Source organism: Anomaloglossus baeobatrachus, chromosome 2, assembly GCF_048569485.1.
Source record: "Anomaloglossus baeobatrachus isolate aAnoBae1 chromosome 2, aAnoBae1.hap1, whole genome shotgun sequence".
Lineage (NCBI taxonomy): Eukaryota > Metazoa > Chordata > Amphibia > Anura > Aromobatidae > Anomaloglossus > Anomaloglossus baeobatrachus.
In genome coordinates this window covers 144,384,984-144,404,395 of record NC_134354.1, presented here as the reverse complement: position 1 = coordinate 144,404,395, position 19,412 = coordinate 144,384,984, and the positions used below count along the sequence as shown (strand labels likewise).

Here is a 19,412-nt window from a genome sequence, read left to right as displayed (position 1 = left end):
CCGAAAACAGAATGAGGCCTTAAAATAAAAGATCACATTACCTACAGTCAAATATGGGGGAATTCCAAAGATGTTTAGTGGTTGGTATCATGAAAGCTGAAGAATACCATAGGATGTTGGGTCGCTATGTAGTGCCCAGTGTCAAAAAGCTGTGTTTATGTCCTAGATTATGAGTCTTCCAACAGGACAATGACAAAAAACATACTTCAAGAAGCCCCCAGAAATGGATGGAGCCAAAATATTGGTGAGTTCTGAAGTGGCCAGCAATGAGTCTGTATTAGTAATGGGCGAATGCTAAAATATTCAAGTTCGGAGTATTCGTCTCAAATATTTCGCTCTACTTGTGTATTCCTTATGAATAACTAATCTACTACAAGTCAATTGGAAACTCAATAATCCAGCGAACCCTCCCAAGATGTCTGGCGGAGCGATAAATATTCTGAAATGGAAGGAAAAGTGCTGAAATTGAATGGGAAAAGCATGGAGAAGATGTCTGGATGCATCTCTGAAACAAAGGTCGCTTATGGGAACAATGTTGTTAGAGTATTACGCCACTTTGACTTGTGGTCCACCATCTATTTGTGCTAACCAGCACAGGTAAAGTATACAGCTACAGGCCGCAACCCCTAGCTGTATGCTTTATGCTGGTTATCACATTTTTTTCTATTTATTTAAATAAACAATTTAAAAACGTGTGCCTATTTTTGATATCCAGCACCAATAAAGCAGACAGCTGAAGACTGGTATTCTCAGACTAGGAAGGTCCATCGTTATTTGGCCCTCCACAGCCTAAAAATAGCAGCCTGGAGCTGCCCCATAATTGGTGCTTCCATTAGATACGCCAATTGTGGAGCTTTAACCGGCTCATCTGGATTGCCCTGGTGTGATGGCAATCAGGGTAATACATGGGATTGATGTCAGCTGGGATTTGTAAAAAATCACAGCTGCCATCAAGCCCTGGATTGGTAATGGAGAGGTGTCTATGAAACCCCCTTTCCCGTTCCCCATTAACAATCCTGTAAGTAAAAAGAAAAAAAAACACAAACACAAAAATCCTTAATTTTAAATAAGTAAGAAAAAGTACACACTCTCACCAATTTATTAAACCCCAAAACACCCCTGCAGGTCAGATGTAATCCACATTGTTATGATCCGGAACCATGGAAGATCACCACAAATCATTGGCAAAAAGGTGACAAGAGCCTTGGTAACTAATCTGGCCGCCATCCCCTTACTAACCAACACAACTAGAAGTAGCCGAGGGGTGAACTAACATCCTGTGCACCGTGAACCCAGCCGGAGAACTAACTATCCTAAAGGTAGGAAAGATGAATAACTCTCTGCTCAGAAAATAGACAAGAATAGCAAGCCCCCCACATTCAAAGACTGCGGTGATATAGGAAAAACACAATACACAGGTAGATGACAGGATTAGCAAAAGGTGAGGCCCCCATTGACTAAAATAGGAAAGGACAGGAAAGGGACTGATGGTAGCCAGAGAAAAACCCTGCAAAATACCAACTTCCTGATAGTACAAAAAGGCCCTCAGATCGCTCGATCTGAACTCCGTCCTATACCAGGTGCCCTTGTCATACCAATGAACAGAAAACAAGAATTATAACAAATTCAACAAGCCATAAACACATGGACCCAAAGGAGCTAAACTCCACACAGAACTGCAGGGAGTTCCTCAACAATCCACTGAGAGGGAAAATCCCTGGAAGGAAATAAACTGAAACCAACCACAACAAATGACAAACCCAGATAAGCAAAAGAACCAGGCAATAAATAAAGAGCAAGAACTTATCTGAAGTGGATGAAATGTAGAGCAGGATTAAGCAGGCTGGAGATACAAAGAACAACTGACATCCGGCAACAGCCTGCAATCAGACCAGGACTTAAATAAGCAGAGAGTTAGGAAAGGAAACACCCACTGCACAACCCACCTGGTCTCTGTCCAAACCCTTCCTGGCCACCAGAGGTAGCCTCCCTGCAGCCAAGACATAACTAACATTCACAACAGTACCCCCCCCCCTTGAGGAGGGGTCACCGAACCCTCACCCACGCCACCGGGTCGCTCGGGATGAGCATGATGGAAGGCGCGAACCAACCTGTCCGCATGAATGTCAGAAGCCACAACCCAAGAGTTATCCTCCTGCCCATAACCCTTCCATTTCACAAGGTACTGAAGCTGACGCCTACTGCGACGGGAATCCAGAATTTTTTCAACCTCATACTCCAGATCTTCTTGTACCAAAACAGGGTCAGGAGGCGCTGCTGCAGGAACTGCCGTCTCCACATGTTTCTTCAACAAGGAATTATGGAAGACATTGTGAATCTTAAATGACGCAGGCAGAGTCAAACGGAAAGATACAGGATTAATAATCTCCGAAATCTTATAAGGTCCAATAAATCTGGGCTTAAATTTAGGAGACGGAACTCTCATAGGAATATTTTTAGAGGACAACCACACCATGTCCCCTACTTTAAACCGGGGACCAACAGTCCGACGCCGGTTGGCAAACTTTTGGGCAGTTTCTTGGAACTGAAACAATTTATCCACTACCTGCCCCCAAATCTGCTGCATTCTGTCGACCACCGAATCCACCCCCGGACAGTCAGACGCCTCAAGCTGCCCTGAGAGGAACCTAGGGTGATACCCAAAATTGCAGAAAAAGGGGGACACCAACGTGGTAGAGCTAGCTCTATTGTTAAGGGCAAATTCAGCCAAAGGCAAAAACGAAACCCAGTCATCCTGATCCGCAGAAACAAAACACCGTAAATAGGTCTCCAGGGTCTGGTTAGCCCTTTCAGTCTGACCGTTGGTCTGAGGATGAAACGCCGAGGAGAAAGACAGCTGATCACCCAATTTGGAGCAAAAAATCCTCCAAAACCTGGATACAAACTGCACCCCTCTGTCAGAAACAATGTTTTCGGGAATACCATGCAAACGGACAACATGTTGCAAAAACAAAGGCACCAACTCTGATGAAGACGGCAACTTAGATAGGGGAACCAAGTGGACCATCTTGGAGAATCTGTCACAGATCACCCAAATCACAGTCATTTTCTGAGAGACGGGAAGCTCTGAAATAAAATCCATAGAGATGTGCGTCCAAGGTTTCTTAGGTACAGGCAAAGGAAATAATAGCCCACTAGAACGTGAACAACAGGGCTTGGACCTAGAACAAACTCCACACGACTGCACAAAACGACGGACATCTCGGGACAGGGAAGGCCACCAAAAAGAGCGTCTCACAAGATCCCGAGTACCAAAAATGCCAGGATGACCCGCCAAAACAGAGCAATGAACCTCAGAAACAACTCGGTCTCTCCATTGGTCTGGGACAAACAGTTTCCCTGTAGGACATCTCTCAGGTTTATCCCCCTGAAATTCTGCCAGTGCCAACCGCAGATCAGGCGAAATAGCCGAGAAAACTACACCATCATTCAGGATAGTAGACGGTTCGACAACCTCCAAAAAGAGTCAGCGCAGAAACTCCTGGAAAGGGCATCTGCCTTAACATTCTTGGTGCCCGGCAAAAAAGAGACCACAAAATTAAACCGGGTAAAAAACAAAGCCCACCTGGCCTGCCGAGGATTCAACCTCTTGGCCGATTCCAGATAGATGAGTTTCTTGTGGTCCGTAAGCACTACAACTTGATGCCTAGCCCCCTCCAACCAATGCCTCCACTCTTCAAATGCCCACTTCATAGCCAATAACTCCCGGTTCCCCACATCATAATTCCGTTCAGAAGGAGCAAACTTCCGAGAGAAAAAGGCACAGGGCTTAAGTTTACCCGAAGTAGCGTCTCGTTGAGACAGAACAGCACCTGCTCCGATCTCTGAGGCATCGATCTCAACTTGAAATGGGCGAGACACATCAGGTTGCTGCAGAACTGGGGCAGAAGTGAATCGCCTTTTAAGCTCCTGGAAGGCCACAATAGCCTCAGGGGTCCAATGCTCAGCATCAGCTCCCTTCTTTGTCAAATCTGTCAGAGGTTTGACAATGGCAGAAAAATTGGCTATAAATTTACGGTAAAAATTAGCAAACCCCAAAAACTGCTGCAAGGATTTTAGAGAAGTCGGTTGCACCCAGTCGTAAATAGCCTGAACCTTAACCGGGTCCATTTCAATAGCGGAGGGAGACAGGATGAAGCCCAAAAAGGAAATCCTTTGCACCCCAAAGAGGCACTTTGACCCCTTAATGTACAGTGCATGATCCTTAAGTATCTGAAAAACCTCCCGTACTTGCCCCACATGAGAGTCCCAATCATCAGAAAAAATCAAGATGTCATCCAAATACACAATCAAAAATTTACCAATAAGGTCCCGAAAAATATCATTCATGAAGGCCTGGAAGACGGAGGGTGCATTAGTGAGCCCAAAAGGCATCACTAGGTACTCAAAATGCCCCTCAGGAGTATTAAAAGCCGTCTTCCATTCATTACCCTCCTTAATACGGATGAGATTATACGCACCCTTGAGATCCAGTTTCATAAACCATTTGGTACTCTGCACTCTAGAAAACAGATCAGACATCAGAGGCAAAGGGTACTGATATTTGACTGTAATTTTATTAAGAAGATGGTAATCAATACAAGGCCTCAACGAACCATCTTTCTTAGCAACAAAGAAGAAGCCAGCGCCAAAAGGTGAAGATGAGGGCCGAATGTGCCCCTTCTCCAATGATTCTCTGATGTATGACCGCATGGCATCATGTTCGGGCACCGACAAGTTGAAAATCCGCCCCTTGGGAAATTTACAACCGGGCACCAACTCAATGGCACAGTCACAGTCCCGGTGTGGGGGCAGAGAATCAGATTCCTGGTCATTAAATACATCACGGAAATCAGACAAGAAAGCCAGAACATCAACTGCCTGAGCAGATGTGGATGACACGGAAAGGTCCTGATGCAAACCTTGACAACCCCAACTAACTACCGACAAGGATCTCCAGTCAAGAACCGGATTATGGGTCTGCAACCACGGAAATCCCAGTACCAAGGTATCCTGTAGATTATGCAATACTAAAAATGTACAAGTTTCCTGATGCGCTGGTGCAACTCTCATAGGCACCTGGGTCCAAAATTGGGGTTTATGTTCTGCCAAAGGGGTAGCATCAATGCCCCTTAAAGGAATAGGAGTTTGCAAAGGAACCATGGGAAAAACACAATCCCTAGCAAACCCAAAATCCATCAAATTGAGCGCTGCCCCTGAGTCCACAAAGGCAAATGCAGAAAAGGAAGACAATGAGCAAATCAATGTGACAGACAAAAGAAACTTTGGTTGCAAAGAACCCACAGTAACAGAAGTAGCCAATCTCCTTTCACGTTTAGGGCAGACAGAGATGTTATGAGAAGCATCTCCACAATAGAAGCACAGTCTATTCTTCCGTCTGAACCCCTGCCGACTAGCATTAGAAAGGACCCTATCACACTCCATAGGCTCCAAAGGCTGTTCCACAGGCACAAAACCAGCAGGTATCTTCCTGCGCTCACGTAAACGCCTATCAATCTGAATGGCCAAGGTCATAGAGGCATCAAGACCAGAAGGGACGGGAAATCCTACCATTACATCCTTCACAGCATCCGCAATACCCTTGTGAAAAAGAGCTGCAAGCGCATCATCATTCCATTTGGTAAGGACTGCCCACTTACGAAATTTCTGACAAAACGTTTCTGTAGAATCCAAACCCTGAGTTAAGGACAACAAGACCTTTTCTGCTTGGTCCACAATATTGGGTTCGTCATATAATAATCCCAAGGCCTGAAAAAAGGAGTCCACATCATTGAGAATCGGATCATTAGATGCTAAAGAGAAGGCCCAGTCCTGAGGGTCACCACGCAGCAAGGAGATGACAATCTTAACCTGCTGTACGGGATTCCCTGAGGACTTAGGGCGCAGGTCAAAAAATAATTTACAATTATTTTTGAAGCTCAAAAATCTCGACCTATCTCCCGAAAAAAATTCAGGAACGGGAATTTTAGGCTCTGCAAGGGGAGTCTGTGCAAGATAAGACTCTATACGACGAACCTTAGCATCAAGATGAGCAACACGCTCACCCAATTCATCCATGCTAGACAAAAGAAATCTTCCACAGAACCCAAAGAAGATGAGGAAAAACACCAAAAAAAAAATAATTCTCAGCAGGTTTTTTTTTTCCTTCTTAAGAGTACCCTTTAAATTTGTTTGGCCGGATGTACTATTATGATCTGGAACCATGGAAGATCACCACAAATCATTGGCAAAAAGGTGACAAGAGCCTTGGCAACTAATCTGGCCGCCATCCCCTTACTAACCAACACAACTAGAAGTAGCCGAGGGGTGAACTAACATCCTGTGCACCGCGAACCCAGCCGGAGAACTAACTATCCTAAAGGTAGGAAAGATGAATAACTCTCTGCCTCAGAAAATAGACAAGAATAGCAAGCCCTCCACATTCAAAGACTGCGGTGATATAGGAAAAACACAATACACAGGTAGATGACAGGATTAGCAAAAGGTGAGGCCCCCATTGACTAAAATAGGAAAGGACAGGAAAGGGACTGATGGTAGCCAGAGAAAAACCCTGCAAAATACCAACTTCCTGATAGTACAAAAAGGCCCTCAGATCGCTCGATCTGAACTCCGTCCTATACCAGGTGCCATTGTCATACCAATGAACAGAAAACAAGAATTATAACAAATTCAACAAGCCATAAACACATGGACCCAAAGGAGCTAAACTCCACACAGAACTGCAGGGAGTTCCTCAACAATCCACTGAGGGGGAAAATCCCTGGAAGGAAATAAACTGAAACCAACCACAACAAATGACAAACCCAGATAAGCAAAAGAACCAGGCAATAAATAAAGAGCAAGAACTTATCTGAAGTGGATGAAATGTAGAGCAGGATTAAGCAGGCTGGAGATACAAAGAACAACTGACATCCGGCAACAGCCTGCAATCAGACCAGGACTTAAATAAGCAGAGAGTTAGGAAAGGAAACACCCACTGCACAACCCACCTGGTCTCTGTCCAAACCCTTCCTGGCCACCAGAGGGAGCCTCCCAGCAGCCAAGACATAACTAACATTCACAACACCACATGATGTCCCATGACGATCCAGGCTCTGCTACATCCAGAAGCTGCAATGATGGAAAATGCAACCAATCAAAGCAGCTTCTCAGACACATCGAGGGCAGTGGATGACCTAGTTGTGAAAAGTAAAGATGTCAGTCAGCTCACCAAAGTTAACAGCCGCTTTCCCATGGTACCAAGTGTGACCATCTGCGAACCAGATGCCAGATTGCCAGACTACCGGATTGGGGAACACGGCAGCACAGCAGTCTGGCAATCTTGCTGTCAGGTCACCAGAGTTCACACTTGGGCTGTGTCCCGCAATCCAACAGTTTGGCAGCGGGTACAACTGTGTTCACTGAGAGCAGCGGGAGAATTGCAGGACATGGTGGCACAGCAGTCCAACAGTGTGGTAGCTGTGAAGTCCTGAAACCTTAAAGGAGCCTTTAAGGGAGCCTATAAGGTTCCTGGAATTCCCAGCTGCTGGGACATCTGGATAGTTCACATCTGATAAGAGTTCACAGCCTCCAGATGTCTCTGCAGCTGGGAACTCTAGGAACCTTAAAGGCTCCCTTAAAGCTACCGAGTTGACATCTGCCGCGAGACCCAATAGCTGTTAACTCTGGTAACCTAAAGGTTATCAGTATTCACAGCCACCGGGTATCCCGGCAGAGGTGAGGCCCAAAACCTTAAAAGAGTCTTTAATGAAGCCTTTTAGCTTCCTGGAGTTCCTGGCTGTTAGGTCATCTCAAAGCTGTGAATGCTTACCAGAGTTCACAGCCTCCAGGTATCCAAACAGCTGGGAACTCCAGGAAAATTAAAAGTTCCCTTAAATATTCCTTTAGGATTTCTGGGCACCACCGCTGCCAGTAGACCTGGTGGCTAGTTCACAGCTGCTACTGGATTGAACCTGCTGCTGGATTACCGTACGGCTGTGTAGCCATGTCCTGCAATCCAACAGACTGACAATCGGGCAGCTCGTTCAACTGAGTTTGCTGAGAGCAATGGGGGAGCCAGACTGTCGGATTGTGGGACAAGGCAGCACAGCAGTTCAGCAATCTGGCAGTCAGGTCACCGGAGTTCATACTCAGGCTGCTGTCAGTGAACTCAGTTGAACCTCAGTTGAACCTGCAGCCTAATCGCTGGACGGTTGGATTGCAGGACACAACAGCACAGCAGTCCTGCAATCCGGCAGTGGGTTTAACTGAATTCACTGAGTGCCTGAATGTGAAATCCAGTGACCTGACTGCCGGATTGCTGGACAAATGTGCCACTGTGTCCTGCAATCCAGCTGTCCGAGAAACCAGCAGCGGGTTCACCAGCAGTCACACTTGGTACTGTGGGAACCCAGCTGTGAACTCTGGTGATCTGACTGACGTCATCACTTCTCACAGCCAGGTCCTCCACTGCCCTCAGTGTGTCCCAGAAGATGCAGTGATTGGCCACGCTTTTCATCACTGCAGCTTTTGGATGTGGTAGAGCTGGGATTGTCATGGGACATCGTGTAGCTTACATTGGACACGCAGGGGTGTTTTGGGGGTTAATAAATTGGTGAAAGAGGGTGTGTAGTTTTTTTTATTTAAAGTAAAGGATTTTTGTGTGTTGTGACAGCTTTTATATTTGCAAAATTATAAGATCCTATAATTCCATCCGTTCAGGAAAAGATTCACCCCGACTCATTGATCACATCCGCAAAGAACACATGAGTAATTTTGAAGTACCCTCATTCACAGACTTATTAAGAGTTAATCTCACTGCTCATAGAGGTAACCTCCACAAAAATCTTTTGAGAGCAGAAGTAGGTTTAATTATAAAATATAGAGCTCAGGGTGACCTAGGATTGAACGATAGGAATGATCAATTTGTATTTCTCTAAAAATGTGTTGCATTGTCAGTTTTGTTGGATACATTATTGTTTTTAATTGTGGTGATGGGTATCAGGTGTTTCACACTATAAGAAGTGGTGGGGATACGTCACTTCCATCCAAGGCCCCGTTGAAGTGCTTAAGGGCGAAACGCCCATCTTCCGATGTATCTATCTCCCGACCTGCTGTGATGTTATGGAAATTTAGGGAATATAGTAACCAGTTTTGCATGCTATGGTGAGTGCCACTCTTTTTTCCTTTTTTTCTTCACTGTAGGATTTTTTTCTTTTTACTTACAGGCTTGGTCATGGGGGGGGGTCTCATAGACACCTTTACATTACTAACCCAGTGCTTGATGGCAGATGTAATTTTTGACAAGTCACAGCTGACATAATTTCCATATATTCCCCCCCACTCCTGATTGCCACCGCACCAGGGTAATCAGAATGAGCCGAGTAAAGCTCCACAATAAGCACATCTAATGGATGTTGCAATTGTCTGGCGGCTGAAGGCTGCTATTTTTACACTAGGAAGGGCCCAATAACCATGGACCTTCCCAGCCTGAGAATACCAGTCCCTAGCTGTCTACTTTACCTGCGTGGTTATCACAAATAGGCAGGAGACCGCACGTCAGTAGGTTTTTTCACTGCGCCTGCCAATCACAGTAATACCAGTAGCAAAGATGGCTACAGCATTACTGTGTTTGGCAAGCATATTTAGTGGCTGTAAAACAGATGGCAAACATGTGGAGAGGGGATTTGAAACTCATCAGGTAAATACCAAAATACTTGACAGGTAATGAATATCATGAGAGTAACGAATAGCGCCGAATATATTCGCTCATCATTAGTTGGTATTTAATTCCCATTAAACACCTGTGGAGAGATCTTAAAATTGCTCTTGGGAGAAGGCGCCTTCTAATATGAGAGATCTACAGCAGTTTGCAAAAGCAGAGGGGTCCAAAATTCCAGTTAAGAGATGTAAGACACTTGTTGATGGTCATAGGAAGCGACTGATTGCAGTTATTTATTCCAAAGGGTGTACAACCAAATATATCTAAAAAGTTGAGAGTGACCACAATTTTGTCCAGCCCATTTTTCAATTTTTTTCTGAACTTATGTCCAATTTGCCTTTTTTTATCTCAGTTTTCTCAGGAGGAATACTTCTTTTTCTGGAACAGCTTCAAGGGTGCCAACACTTTCAGACATGAATGTACATGTATATGATCTTAAAAAAAATCTCATCCAGTTACTTTTGTAAAAAATTTTTTTTATCCAAATCAAATGATCAATGTGTTAATCAGAGTGATTGCTTAGTGTATAAACAAATAAATTTATACTGTTCTCTTGGATGTCCCAGTCTTCTTTAGTAAACATGACCATGCTCTCTCGTGTTTGTGTAGTAAAGCTCAGTATGGCATAGCAGTGTTGTGCTATAACCTGGCTGCCATGGCAGTGAGGTTGCAGTGATAAGTGATTTATTAAACAGGTTCATTAGGTGCATGTTCATCTACGTATGCTCTTCTGAGAGTGTTAGAACAACTGGAAGACAAATTCAGTAGCTAAGGAGGGTAAGGAGAGCCCAGGGGGCATTATTAGGGAAGTGATGACTACAAGCCAGGACAGATTTAAAAAGAGGTTGTCTTGGCACACATGATTATTTCTGTATGTAAAAAAGCTAAAACCACATTATGATTTTGGGAATATGCCTTTAAGTCCAAATAGCCCTGATTATTAAGAGGTTAAAAAGAACTACAAGTGATCTGTTATCTGGATCAAATATTAATGAGCTTTTAAATAGTATTAAAATTTGGAAAACAATAAATCCAGTGTGAATATAATGTCTTCTATAGTTATTGCATAAAAACAAAAAAAAACATAGTAAAAATAATATATTTTCAGTGAATCTGAATAGTCATTTACATTGCAGAGCGCCGTAGATAACATAATGTAGATTTACATAAAATACAGGCAGTAAATATACATTGTAGGCAGAAAACCCATTCAGCCCTCTTTGCACATACCTGGAGTGATCTGACATTTGACGCCGACTGTTTAGACATCTTAAAAGCTGCGATCTTCCTGCAAACAAAGTTAAAAGAATCAGATTATGGGTATCCGCTCCATGCACATGGTCTTCATGGCAATGATACACTACATCTCACTTTCCCGGTTGCCTGGCTACTTCCACCAATTATATGTTGGAGTAAGAACACCTGAGCTCCTCTGTTTAATAATTAACGGTGAGAAATTATTCTACGTACATTTACTACGCGCTCATCAGATCGAGGCATCTCTTCCTGTAAAAGTGAGACCTGATTTGTCATCTGCTCCATTGTTTCCCCTTTACCTCAGATGACAACTAGTTCAATATGGAGTCAGGTACTGCGTAAAGTTTTCATCTGTCGGATCAGTTTTCCGCCCGTTGTCTCTCTGAGACTCAATTGCAAAAATGACAGAAAAAAGGAACTCCTGTTGTCTGATAACCCCTGGGACGACATATGTCTTGTTTTGTGTCATTATCATCTTTCCAATGCATCGCCCCAGTGACTTCAATGTAAAATAGGAAGACACATTGGACAGGACATTAGCAATTATATAAAAATCCCTTTGAGGGTGAACTCTCACTGGTGTATAGTCAGCGTATAACTAACAATGGGTGGAGAGCTGTCTGAACATCGGATATCACTCAGCCATGTTATAGAGAAGTGCCAACCAGTGCTTCTTCTCTGAGCAAAAAATGGCAGCAAGCTGGAACTGGCAGCTTATCTGGGCTCACTCCACCCATACAAGTCTACATCCGACTATACTCGGATGTCATCAGTCTGATATACGCAGAGACAGACAATAGAGAAAATGCAGAAATTAAGTTCTCTGTCTTCTCCGCACCTGTGATCCGATTCTCCCATACAAAAGAATCAGATCACAGTGAATGACAACACTCACGCTTGCAGAAGTGTTTGAGTCGAGTGTCATTAGCATATCGCATGCAATTATCTTGGATCGGATGCTACACGCTAGTGAGCAAACCCTTAACTAAACGGATCTATTTTTATGACCATTTATGAACCTCTTGTTAGAAGTAATTTTCTTACCTTTACAGTCATACTTTTTGTCAAGCTGCCACCAGGCGGAGCCGGAGCTCTGCAGCAGAAGACACTACACGGAGCAACCAGAACCAGGAAGTGGATGCACAGTGTGTGCTCGTACACTGCCTCACAGCACAGCTGGGGAGCAGAGCTGCGGGGCGTGTGAGGAATGGTCATGCAGGCTGGGTCAAACACAGTACGGGCAGAACAAGGACCGGAGGAACGAGCAGAAGCGGAGTCGAGGTCAGGCCGAGGTCAGTATCAGAGGAAGCAACTGAGTGGGGAGGTAGGAGAGGGGACAGAGGAATGGAGGGACGACTAGTGGACGGAACACAGACAGGGCACGGGGGCATAGTAGCAGACGGATAAGGATAACACTTACAGGACCAGCAATCACAGGCAAAGCAGCAGTAAGCTTATAGCCGGTGCTGGTTCACCGGAGATGTCAGTTTTTAAAGCATCCAGTGAGGCCCGTGAGAAGGCTCTGCCCCCTAGGCATGTGAACGGGGAGACGAAACCGTGACAATTTTACAATTAGTGTTTAGGTTTTTTTCACTGTTTTTTGGGGGGTATTTATTTCTAAATTGCTTGAAAGTCTATAGTAACTATGATAATGTCTACACACACATGTGCATAAGATAGAGGATTCCATTTCAAACATCAGTAATAAAGCACTAGAGGAATCTTCAACAATTTTTTTAAGATGCACAAATAATAAGAGACAATGGTCCAATAAATATGTTTCATCTCTGAATCTCCATGTTATTTTTTTAATTATTATTATTATTATTATTATTATCTCCATGTTGGTGTAGATTTGCACTCTTTGGCCTCGGTTCCACTTACGTTTTGCACAGATGTTTTATCGGATTGCCCTCGCACCAGTGCAAAACTATGAGGCAGTGCCCATCCGCGACTGAATTCTCATGCCATATGGAAATGAATCACAGCATACTGTGTTTGGCAGCGAGTCTCAGATCAAATGCACCCATAAAAATCTATGGGTGTGTGTGAAACATCGCACTGCACCCGGATGTCATCCGACCTCAGTGCGATGTACACAGAGACAGACCGAGGAGAGGGAGAAAGTGTTCCCACCCTATTTTTCACAGCTGTGATCCGATCGCAAGATTGGATCACAGTCGCATGACCCTTGGCTAACACTCTCAGCAGAGGGTCATTAGAATATCGCTTTAGATGTTCTCGCATCACAAGCTATGCGCAAGTGGAACTGAGCCCTTACGCTAAGATTCTGGTGTAAATAATAGTTAATTTATCAGGCAGTGAAAGATTAGCCCCTCAAGCTAAGTTCTGTCCACTTTTTAAAATAGTTGAATGACAACTTAGAAATGGAAAAAATAATTTGTTTGCCAAAGATTTCATCTTTTTCCACAAATGTTTCCTGTAGTGCTTTTTCAGAAACCAAAATAGCAGTACAAATGCTACCATTTAATTAAAGGGACTGTCCAGTACTTATTTGCAAATAACTAATTTTCAGAATAGGTCTTCAATATCAGAAGGATGTGGACTGACATGTATCTCACCCAGTGATCAGCTGTTTGGAGCTCCCACTGCAGCCTAATCTGCTCAGTGTAAAGAGCCAGAACAACATTCTTGGGTACTGTTGCTCAGCTACTACTGAAACAAATGGGAGCTGAGCTGGTGCACCCAAGAAGGTCACACTAACTATACAATATACAGAGCTATGATGTACACTGTGTACATCGGCCACAGACTGAGGTGGTGAACATGCTGATTGTCAGTCTCCCATCAATATGATATTGATGTATCATTAAAATTTAAGCCTAAAGGCCGCTTTACACGCTGCAACATCGCTCAAGCGATCTTGTTGGGGTCACGGAATTTGTGACGCACATCCGGTCGCTTTAACGATGCCGTTGAGGGTGCCACCTATGAGCGATTTTGCATCGTTGCAAAAACGTGCAAAATCGCTCATCGGTGACATGGGGGTCTATTCTCTAATATCGTTGCTGCAGCAGTAACGAAGTTGTTCCTTGTTCCTGCGGCAGCACACATCGCTACGTGTGACACCGCAGGAACGAGGAACCTCTCCTTACCTGCCTCCCGCCCGCAATGCGGAAGGAAGGAGGTGGGCGGGATGTTCGTCCCGCTCATCTCTGCCCCTCCGCTTCTATTGGGCGGCGGTTCAGTGACGCAGCTGTGATGTCGCTGTGACGCTGAACGAACCGCCCCCTTAGAAAGGAGGCGTTTCACCGGTCACAGCAACGTCGCAGAGCAGGTAAGTAGTGTGACGGGTCTGGGTGACGTTGTGCGCCACGGTCAGCGATTTGCCCATGTCGCATAACCGATGGGGGTGGGTACCCACGCTAGCGATATCGGTCACGATATCGCAGCATGTAAAGCGGCCTTTAGACAACTCCATTGCTGCCAAACTGTAATAAAGCGATGGAGGGCCATTATTGCATATAATATTCTTAAAACATTTTAGATAATGAACTTAGTGAGCAGCTAATTATTAAAGCACCACTCCAGCATGATTTTTTTCAGCGCTACTGTGGCGCATTAAATCTAAGTCCCTTGCCCCCAGTATTTGGCCATGTGCGCACATTGTGTTTTTTCTTGCGTTTTGGTCGCATTTTAAACTGCACTGTGTCAATGACAAACTGCATGCTTTTCCGTCACCAGCAAAGTCTATGAGAAATCAGAATTTTTATGCGCACGTTGCAGTTTTTTGTCAGCGTTTTATTTATTTGTCAAATATTTGTCAGAATCTTTGACAAAAAAAAGCAGCATGTCAATTCTTCATTGCGATTTGTCAACATTTTCCACCCATTGACTTCTCAATCTGAAAACGCAGCCAAAACGCAACAAAACACAGGGAAAACCTGGTCAAAAAGCATGCGTTTTAACTGTGTTCTTTTTGTCAAACGCAGTGTTTACATTTGCCAAAAGTCTGAAATTTGTAAGAGGGTGCAGTTTTGTTGTAAAACCAGAATGCAGCATGCGCACATACCCATATACTCACCCTCCGTTGTTTTCATGCTTTTTCAGGTTTTGCGGCGCCATCTTGTGCCAGAAGTCAGAAGATACATCAAAAGCTACCAATGCATCTCTATCAGGGCCAGAACGAATACAGAACAAGGCTCTCATACAGATCCAGTGGAGCTGTCGGGAAGTCACAAATCACTGAAGCCCGACAGGAGCTGCGGTGATAACACATGAAGATGTGAAGACAGGGGATGGTGAGTATTTGACAGCGGTCAGGGTGCAAGGGGGTGGCATGTTACCCCTCAAGACATCAATCACATGATTGTATTGTAGCACTAGCTGTAGAGCCCGGCGTTGCCCAGGATAGTCACTAACTTTCTCTCTCTCACCACTCTAATCATAGTAACTGACACATAAGCTGTCTTATTGTAAGAATGTCCTTCTTTGCCTATAGCAATTAATCAGAGGTCCTTGACCTTTAAAAAGATAGAAGCATACCTGTGATTGGTTGCTATAGGCCACCTGATATATATCCAGGGTAACTGTCAAAACAGCTAATATATTACCTCAAACATCCAAACAATTTGTGTGTGTGTGTGTGTGTGTGTGTATGTGTGTGTGTGTGTGTGTGTGTGTCTGTCTTTCTGTGTATGTGTCCCTTTCTTTGTGTCTGTGTCTCTTTCTGTATGTCTCTTTCAGTGTGTGTGTCTGTGTATATGTTTTTCTGTGTATGTGTCTCTTTCTGTGAGTGTGTCTCTTTCTGTGTATGTGTCTCTTTCTGTGTATGTACACATATACACATACATACATACATACATACATACATACACTCAGTTTTATATATTAGATTGCGATATATCTGCTATGTGGCCTGTAGTGCTAACCACTGGCCACAAGAGGTCACTGTTTTCCTTTTCATATATCTTGCACTGTGTCGTGAGGAAGCTGAGTTCTGCCCAGCAACAGACAGTAAAGTGGGCTTTACACGCAACAACATCGCTAACGAGATGTTGTTGGGGTCATGTGAAACGCACAAAAGACCGTTAAACGATCGAAATTACTCACCTAATCGTTGATCGTTGACTGGTCGTTCTAATCCCGATTATCGTTGCTGTTGCAGGACGCAGATTGTTTGTCATTCCTGCGGCAGCGCACATCGCTATGTGTGACACCGCAGGAACAAGGAACATCACTGTCCCTGCGGCCGCCCGCAATGAAGAAGGAAGGAGGTGGGCGGGATGTTCAGCCCGCTCATCTCTGCCCTTTCGCTTCTATTGGGCTGCCGCTTAGTGACGCCGGTGTGACGTTGAACGAACCGCCCCCTTAGAAAGGAGCTGGTTCGCCAGCCACAGCGACGTCGCTAGGCAGGTAAGTATGTTTGACGGGTCTGAGCGATGTTGTGCGCCACGGGCAGCGATTTGCCCGTGACGTACAACTGATGGGGGCGGGTGCTTTCACCAGAGACATCGCTAGCAATGTTGCTGTGTGTAAAGCCCGCTTAAGAGTAAGAGACAATTAGCTTTGGGACTAGTCCAAAGCGGAGGGACTAGCCTGTAGAAGGAGGTGACGGTGTTCCTCTTAGGGAGTAAGTAATGAAGATCTGGATAGGTAGGAGAACTGGTTTTAGCGAGGAGGCACAAGGCAGCAAAAAAGAATATAGGTGACTAAGATCCAGTTCAGCAGGCAAGTGGTCAAAAAATATCAGTGGGAGAATTGATGGAAGAAGTGAGCCCAGTATTGGCCAGATGTGGGGGGCCCAACGAAGGAACAGTGCTACCCAACTGAGAACACAGAAGATGGAAGTGGCTCTAGGAGTGGCCTTTGTAAGGGATCACAGACTGCTGTTTGGATGCAGATTTGATATCATAACATTTTGACCCTTGTGTCCCTGCATCGGGAGGATGGAGGTTCATCTGATTTGCTCGGCTTGTTTACCATCCACATGTAAAGATCTATCGCCCAAAACTGATAAGAATTTACCTCTGCATAAGACAGAAGAAACTATGAAGAGTGGTAACATCAGCTTAGACAGACATGCAGAACTTTCACTTTCGGTAACGTCTCGGGGTACCGGAAATATAGTACTCGCCCATAGCTACCGCCCCGAGCCACATTACAAGGGGACGTACATTTAAAGCACCACTGTAGAGGTGAAATAAAGTAAAAAAACAAGAAGTGAAGCTTTAAATCTTTTTGCTTCAAAAATTGATATGTTAATGTCTGTGTAATGAAAACTTTTTTAGTTAACTTTTTCTCTTTATTGCCATAGGATGACAATGTGTAAAATGATGAAGCAGGGAATTGAGTGGTGTGCTGGCCAGCCTGAAGCAAGCAGCCATGCTCTGAACATTGGCGGCCAGGAAAAAGAGATGTTCGGTTAGTGAAGGAGAAAGTGTCTCCGGCAAGGTGCTGAGATTTATGGCTTTAATTTGAAGTTTAGTTTGGAGGTCTGATGGTTTTAAAATTGTAGCAAATTTCATTTATCAGATATTAAATCTGAGGGTATTAAACTCCATAGAAGATTGTGATCTAATATATTTGCTGGTTTTAGGCTCCATTAAGCATAGATATAAATTTAATGAACTCGTCTTTCTTTAGGCTATGATTTATGTACAATGGTCAGAGGTGGATTTAGGACCTTGAACATAATATACAGTGGATAGAGCTGGTGGAATACTGAGGCCTGTCATTGTAATCCAATCAGTAGTTTGCATGTGCTCCCAATGCTTAGGTGGATTTCCTAAAATGCTAATAGGGTAGATTCAGTTCCTTTGATGCAAATAGCCAAAATGTGTGTGCATGAAATCTGGAAAATAGAAAATAGACAGCATGTAGTGATGAGCTGACCCGTGGATGTTTGGGTTCGCTGGATTCGTCCAGACTTTAGTAAAATGTTTGGTTTGATTCTCAAGCTTAACCCAAACAAAACAGACTGGAGACCCGAACTACATACAAGTCAATAGAGACCCCAATTTCTGTACTTTAAAAATGGCTATAAAATGGTTGTAGTGAGAGTGTAATGCCTGAGTGTAGCCACAGACTCAGACTGGCTGTAAGGGGAGTCTAGAGTAAGGCTGCTCACAAAGCAGGCCCTTAAGAAATCTGCAACCCTTTAACCCCTATACAGGGATGTAGAATTACACAGAGCCGCAGAGATCACTACCTGTGGCAGGCTGTAGTCCGTGGTCGTCAGGCAGGGTCAAAAACCAGGAGATGCAAAACACGAACAGAATCAGCAGGAAAGGGCGTAGTGAGGAGAAAAAGCAGAGGTCAAATCCGGAACTGGCAGCAGGGTACAAAAACAACAGGCAGGAGGGTAGTTAACAACAAGCAAAGGTCAGCGCACAGGAATCACAATACAAACAGCACATGAGCCAGGAGTACAGAACTATCTCTGGCAGTAGTCATGTGACAGGAAGGGAAATAAGAAGGGTGTGGTGTCTTCCCATTGGCTGCAGGTGAATGTTGGCAACATCAGCTGGAAGACACGCCACCTACAGTCAGCCAGTGGTACTGCAGGTTCCAGGGAAACCCAGCCTAGTGGATGAGCGGAGCCTGTGCTCCGCAGAGCCATGGGCACCGACTCCTCTCCCATCACCAGCACTATCCATGGTGGGAACATGGCGTCATCTCGCGATCGGTGCAGAAGTCGCAGGAGCGGAATCTGGTGGGGACGTGACAGTATCCCCCCTCCATGAGGGGCCACCGGACCCTCAAAACCCAGCTTGTAAGGGAACTGGAGGTGAAATCGCCTGACAAGACCTTTAGCGTGGACCTCACTTGCTGGGACCCATGATCGCTCCTCAGGGCCATAACCCTTCCAATGTACAAGATACTGCACCGCCCCTCTAACGATACGGGAGGCAAGGATCCTCTGTACTTCATACTCCAGGTTACCCTTGACCAAAATAGGAGGAGGGGGGGCTTGACCGGGTGAATGGGAACACGATACAACTTGAGGAGGGATTTGTGGAACACGTTCGATATTTTGAAGGACTGAGGGAGGTTCAGGCGGAAAGCTGTGGGATTGATGACCTCGACTATCTCGTAAGGTCCAATAAATCTGGGACCCAGCTTAGCAGAAGGGACCTTGAGTTTAATATGACGGGTGGACAACCATACCTTATCCCCAACTCCAAGGCATGGGCCCCTGGAACGCCTCTTGTTAGCAGCTGAGGCTTGACCACCCTGTGCCCTCTTCAAGTTTTCTGTCACCTCAGACCAGATAGCCTTCAGTTTGTTCACAGTGCTTTCAGCCTCAGGAGTATCCACCAAAGCGGAAGAAAAGGACCCAAAACGTGGATGCAGCCCGAAATTGCAGAAAAAAGGAGTAGTCTGGATAGACTCCTGATACTGGTTATTAATGGCAAACTCAGCTAGTGGTAGATATTCCACCTAGTCAGACTGACGGTCAGACACATAACAC

The 19,412-nt window shown here is 44.8% G+C and overlaps 1 protein-coding gene across 1 annotated transcript in view; it reads right to left on the bottom strand.

Annotated features, from left to right (window-relative positions):
• Positions 1-19,412, bottom strand: part of SMPX (small muscle protein X-linked) — a 180,429-nt gene that overhangs the window by 72,680 nt on the left and 88,337 nt on the right. Inside the window, exon 2 of the mRNA XM_075333412.1 lies at positions 10,952-11,009. Coding sequence (XP_075189527.1) covers positions 10,952-10,990 — 39 coding nt within the window. The 5' untranslated portion in view covers positions 10,991-11,009. The remainder of the gene's footprint in view (positions 1-10,951; positions 11,010-19,412) is intronic.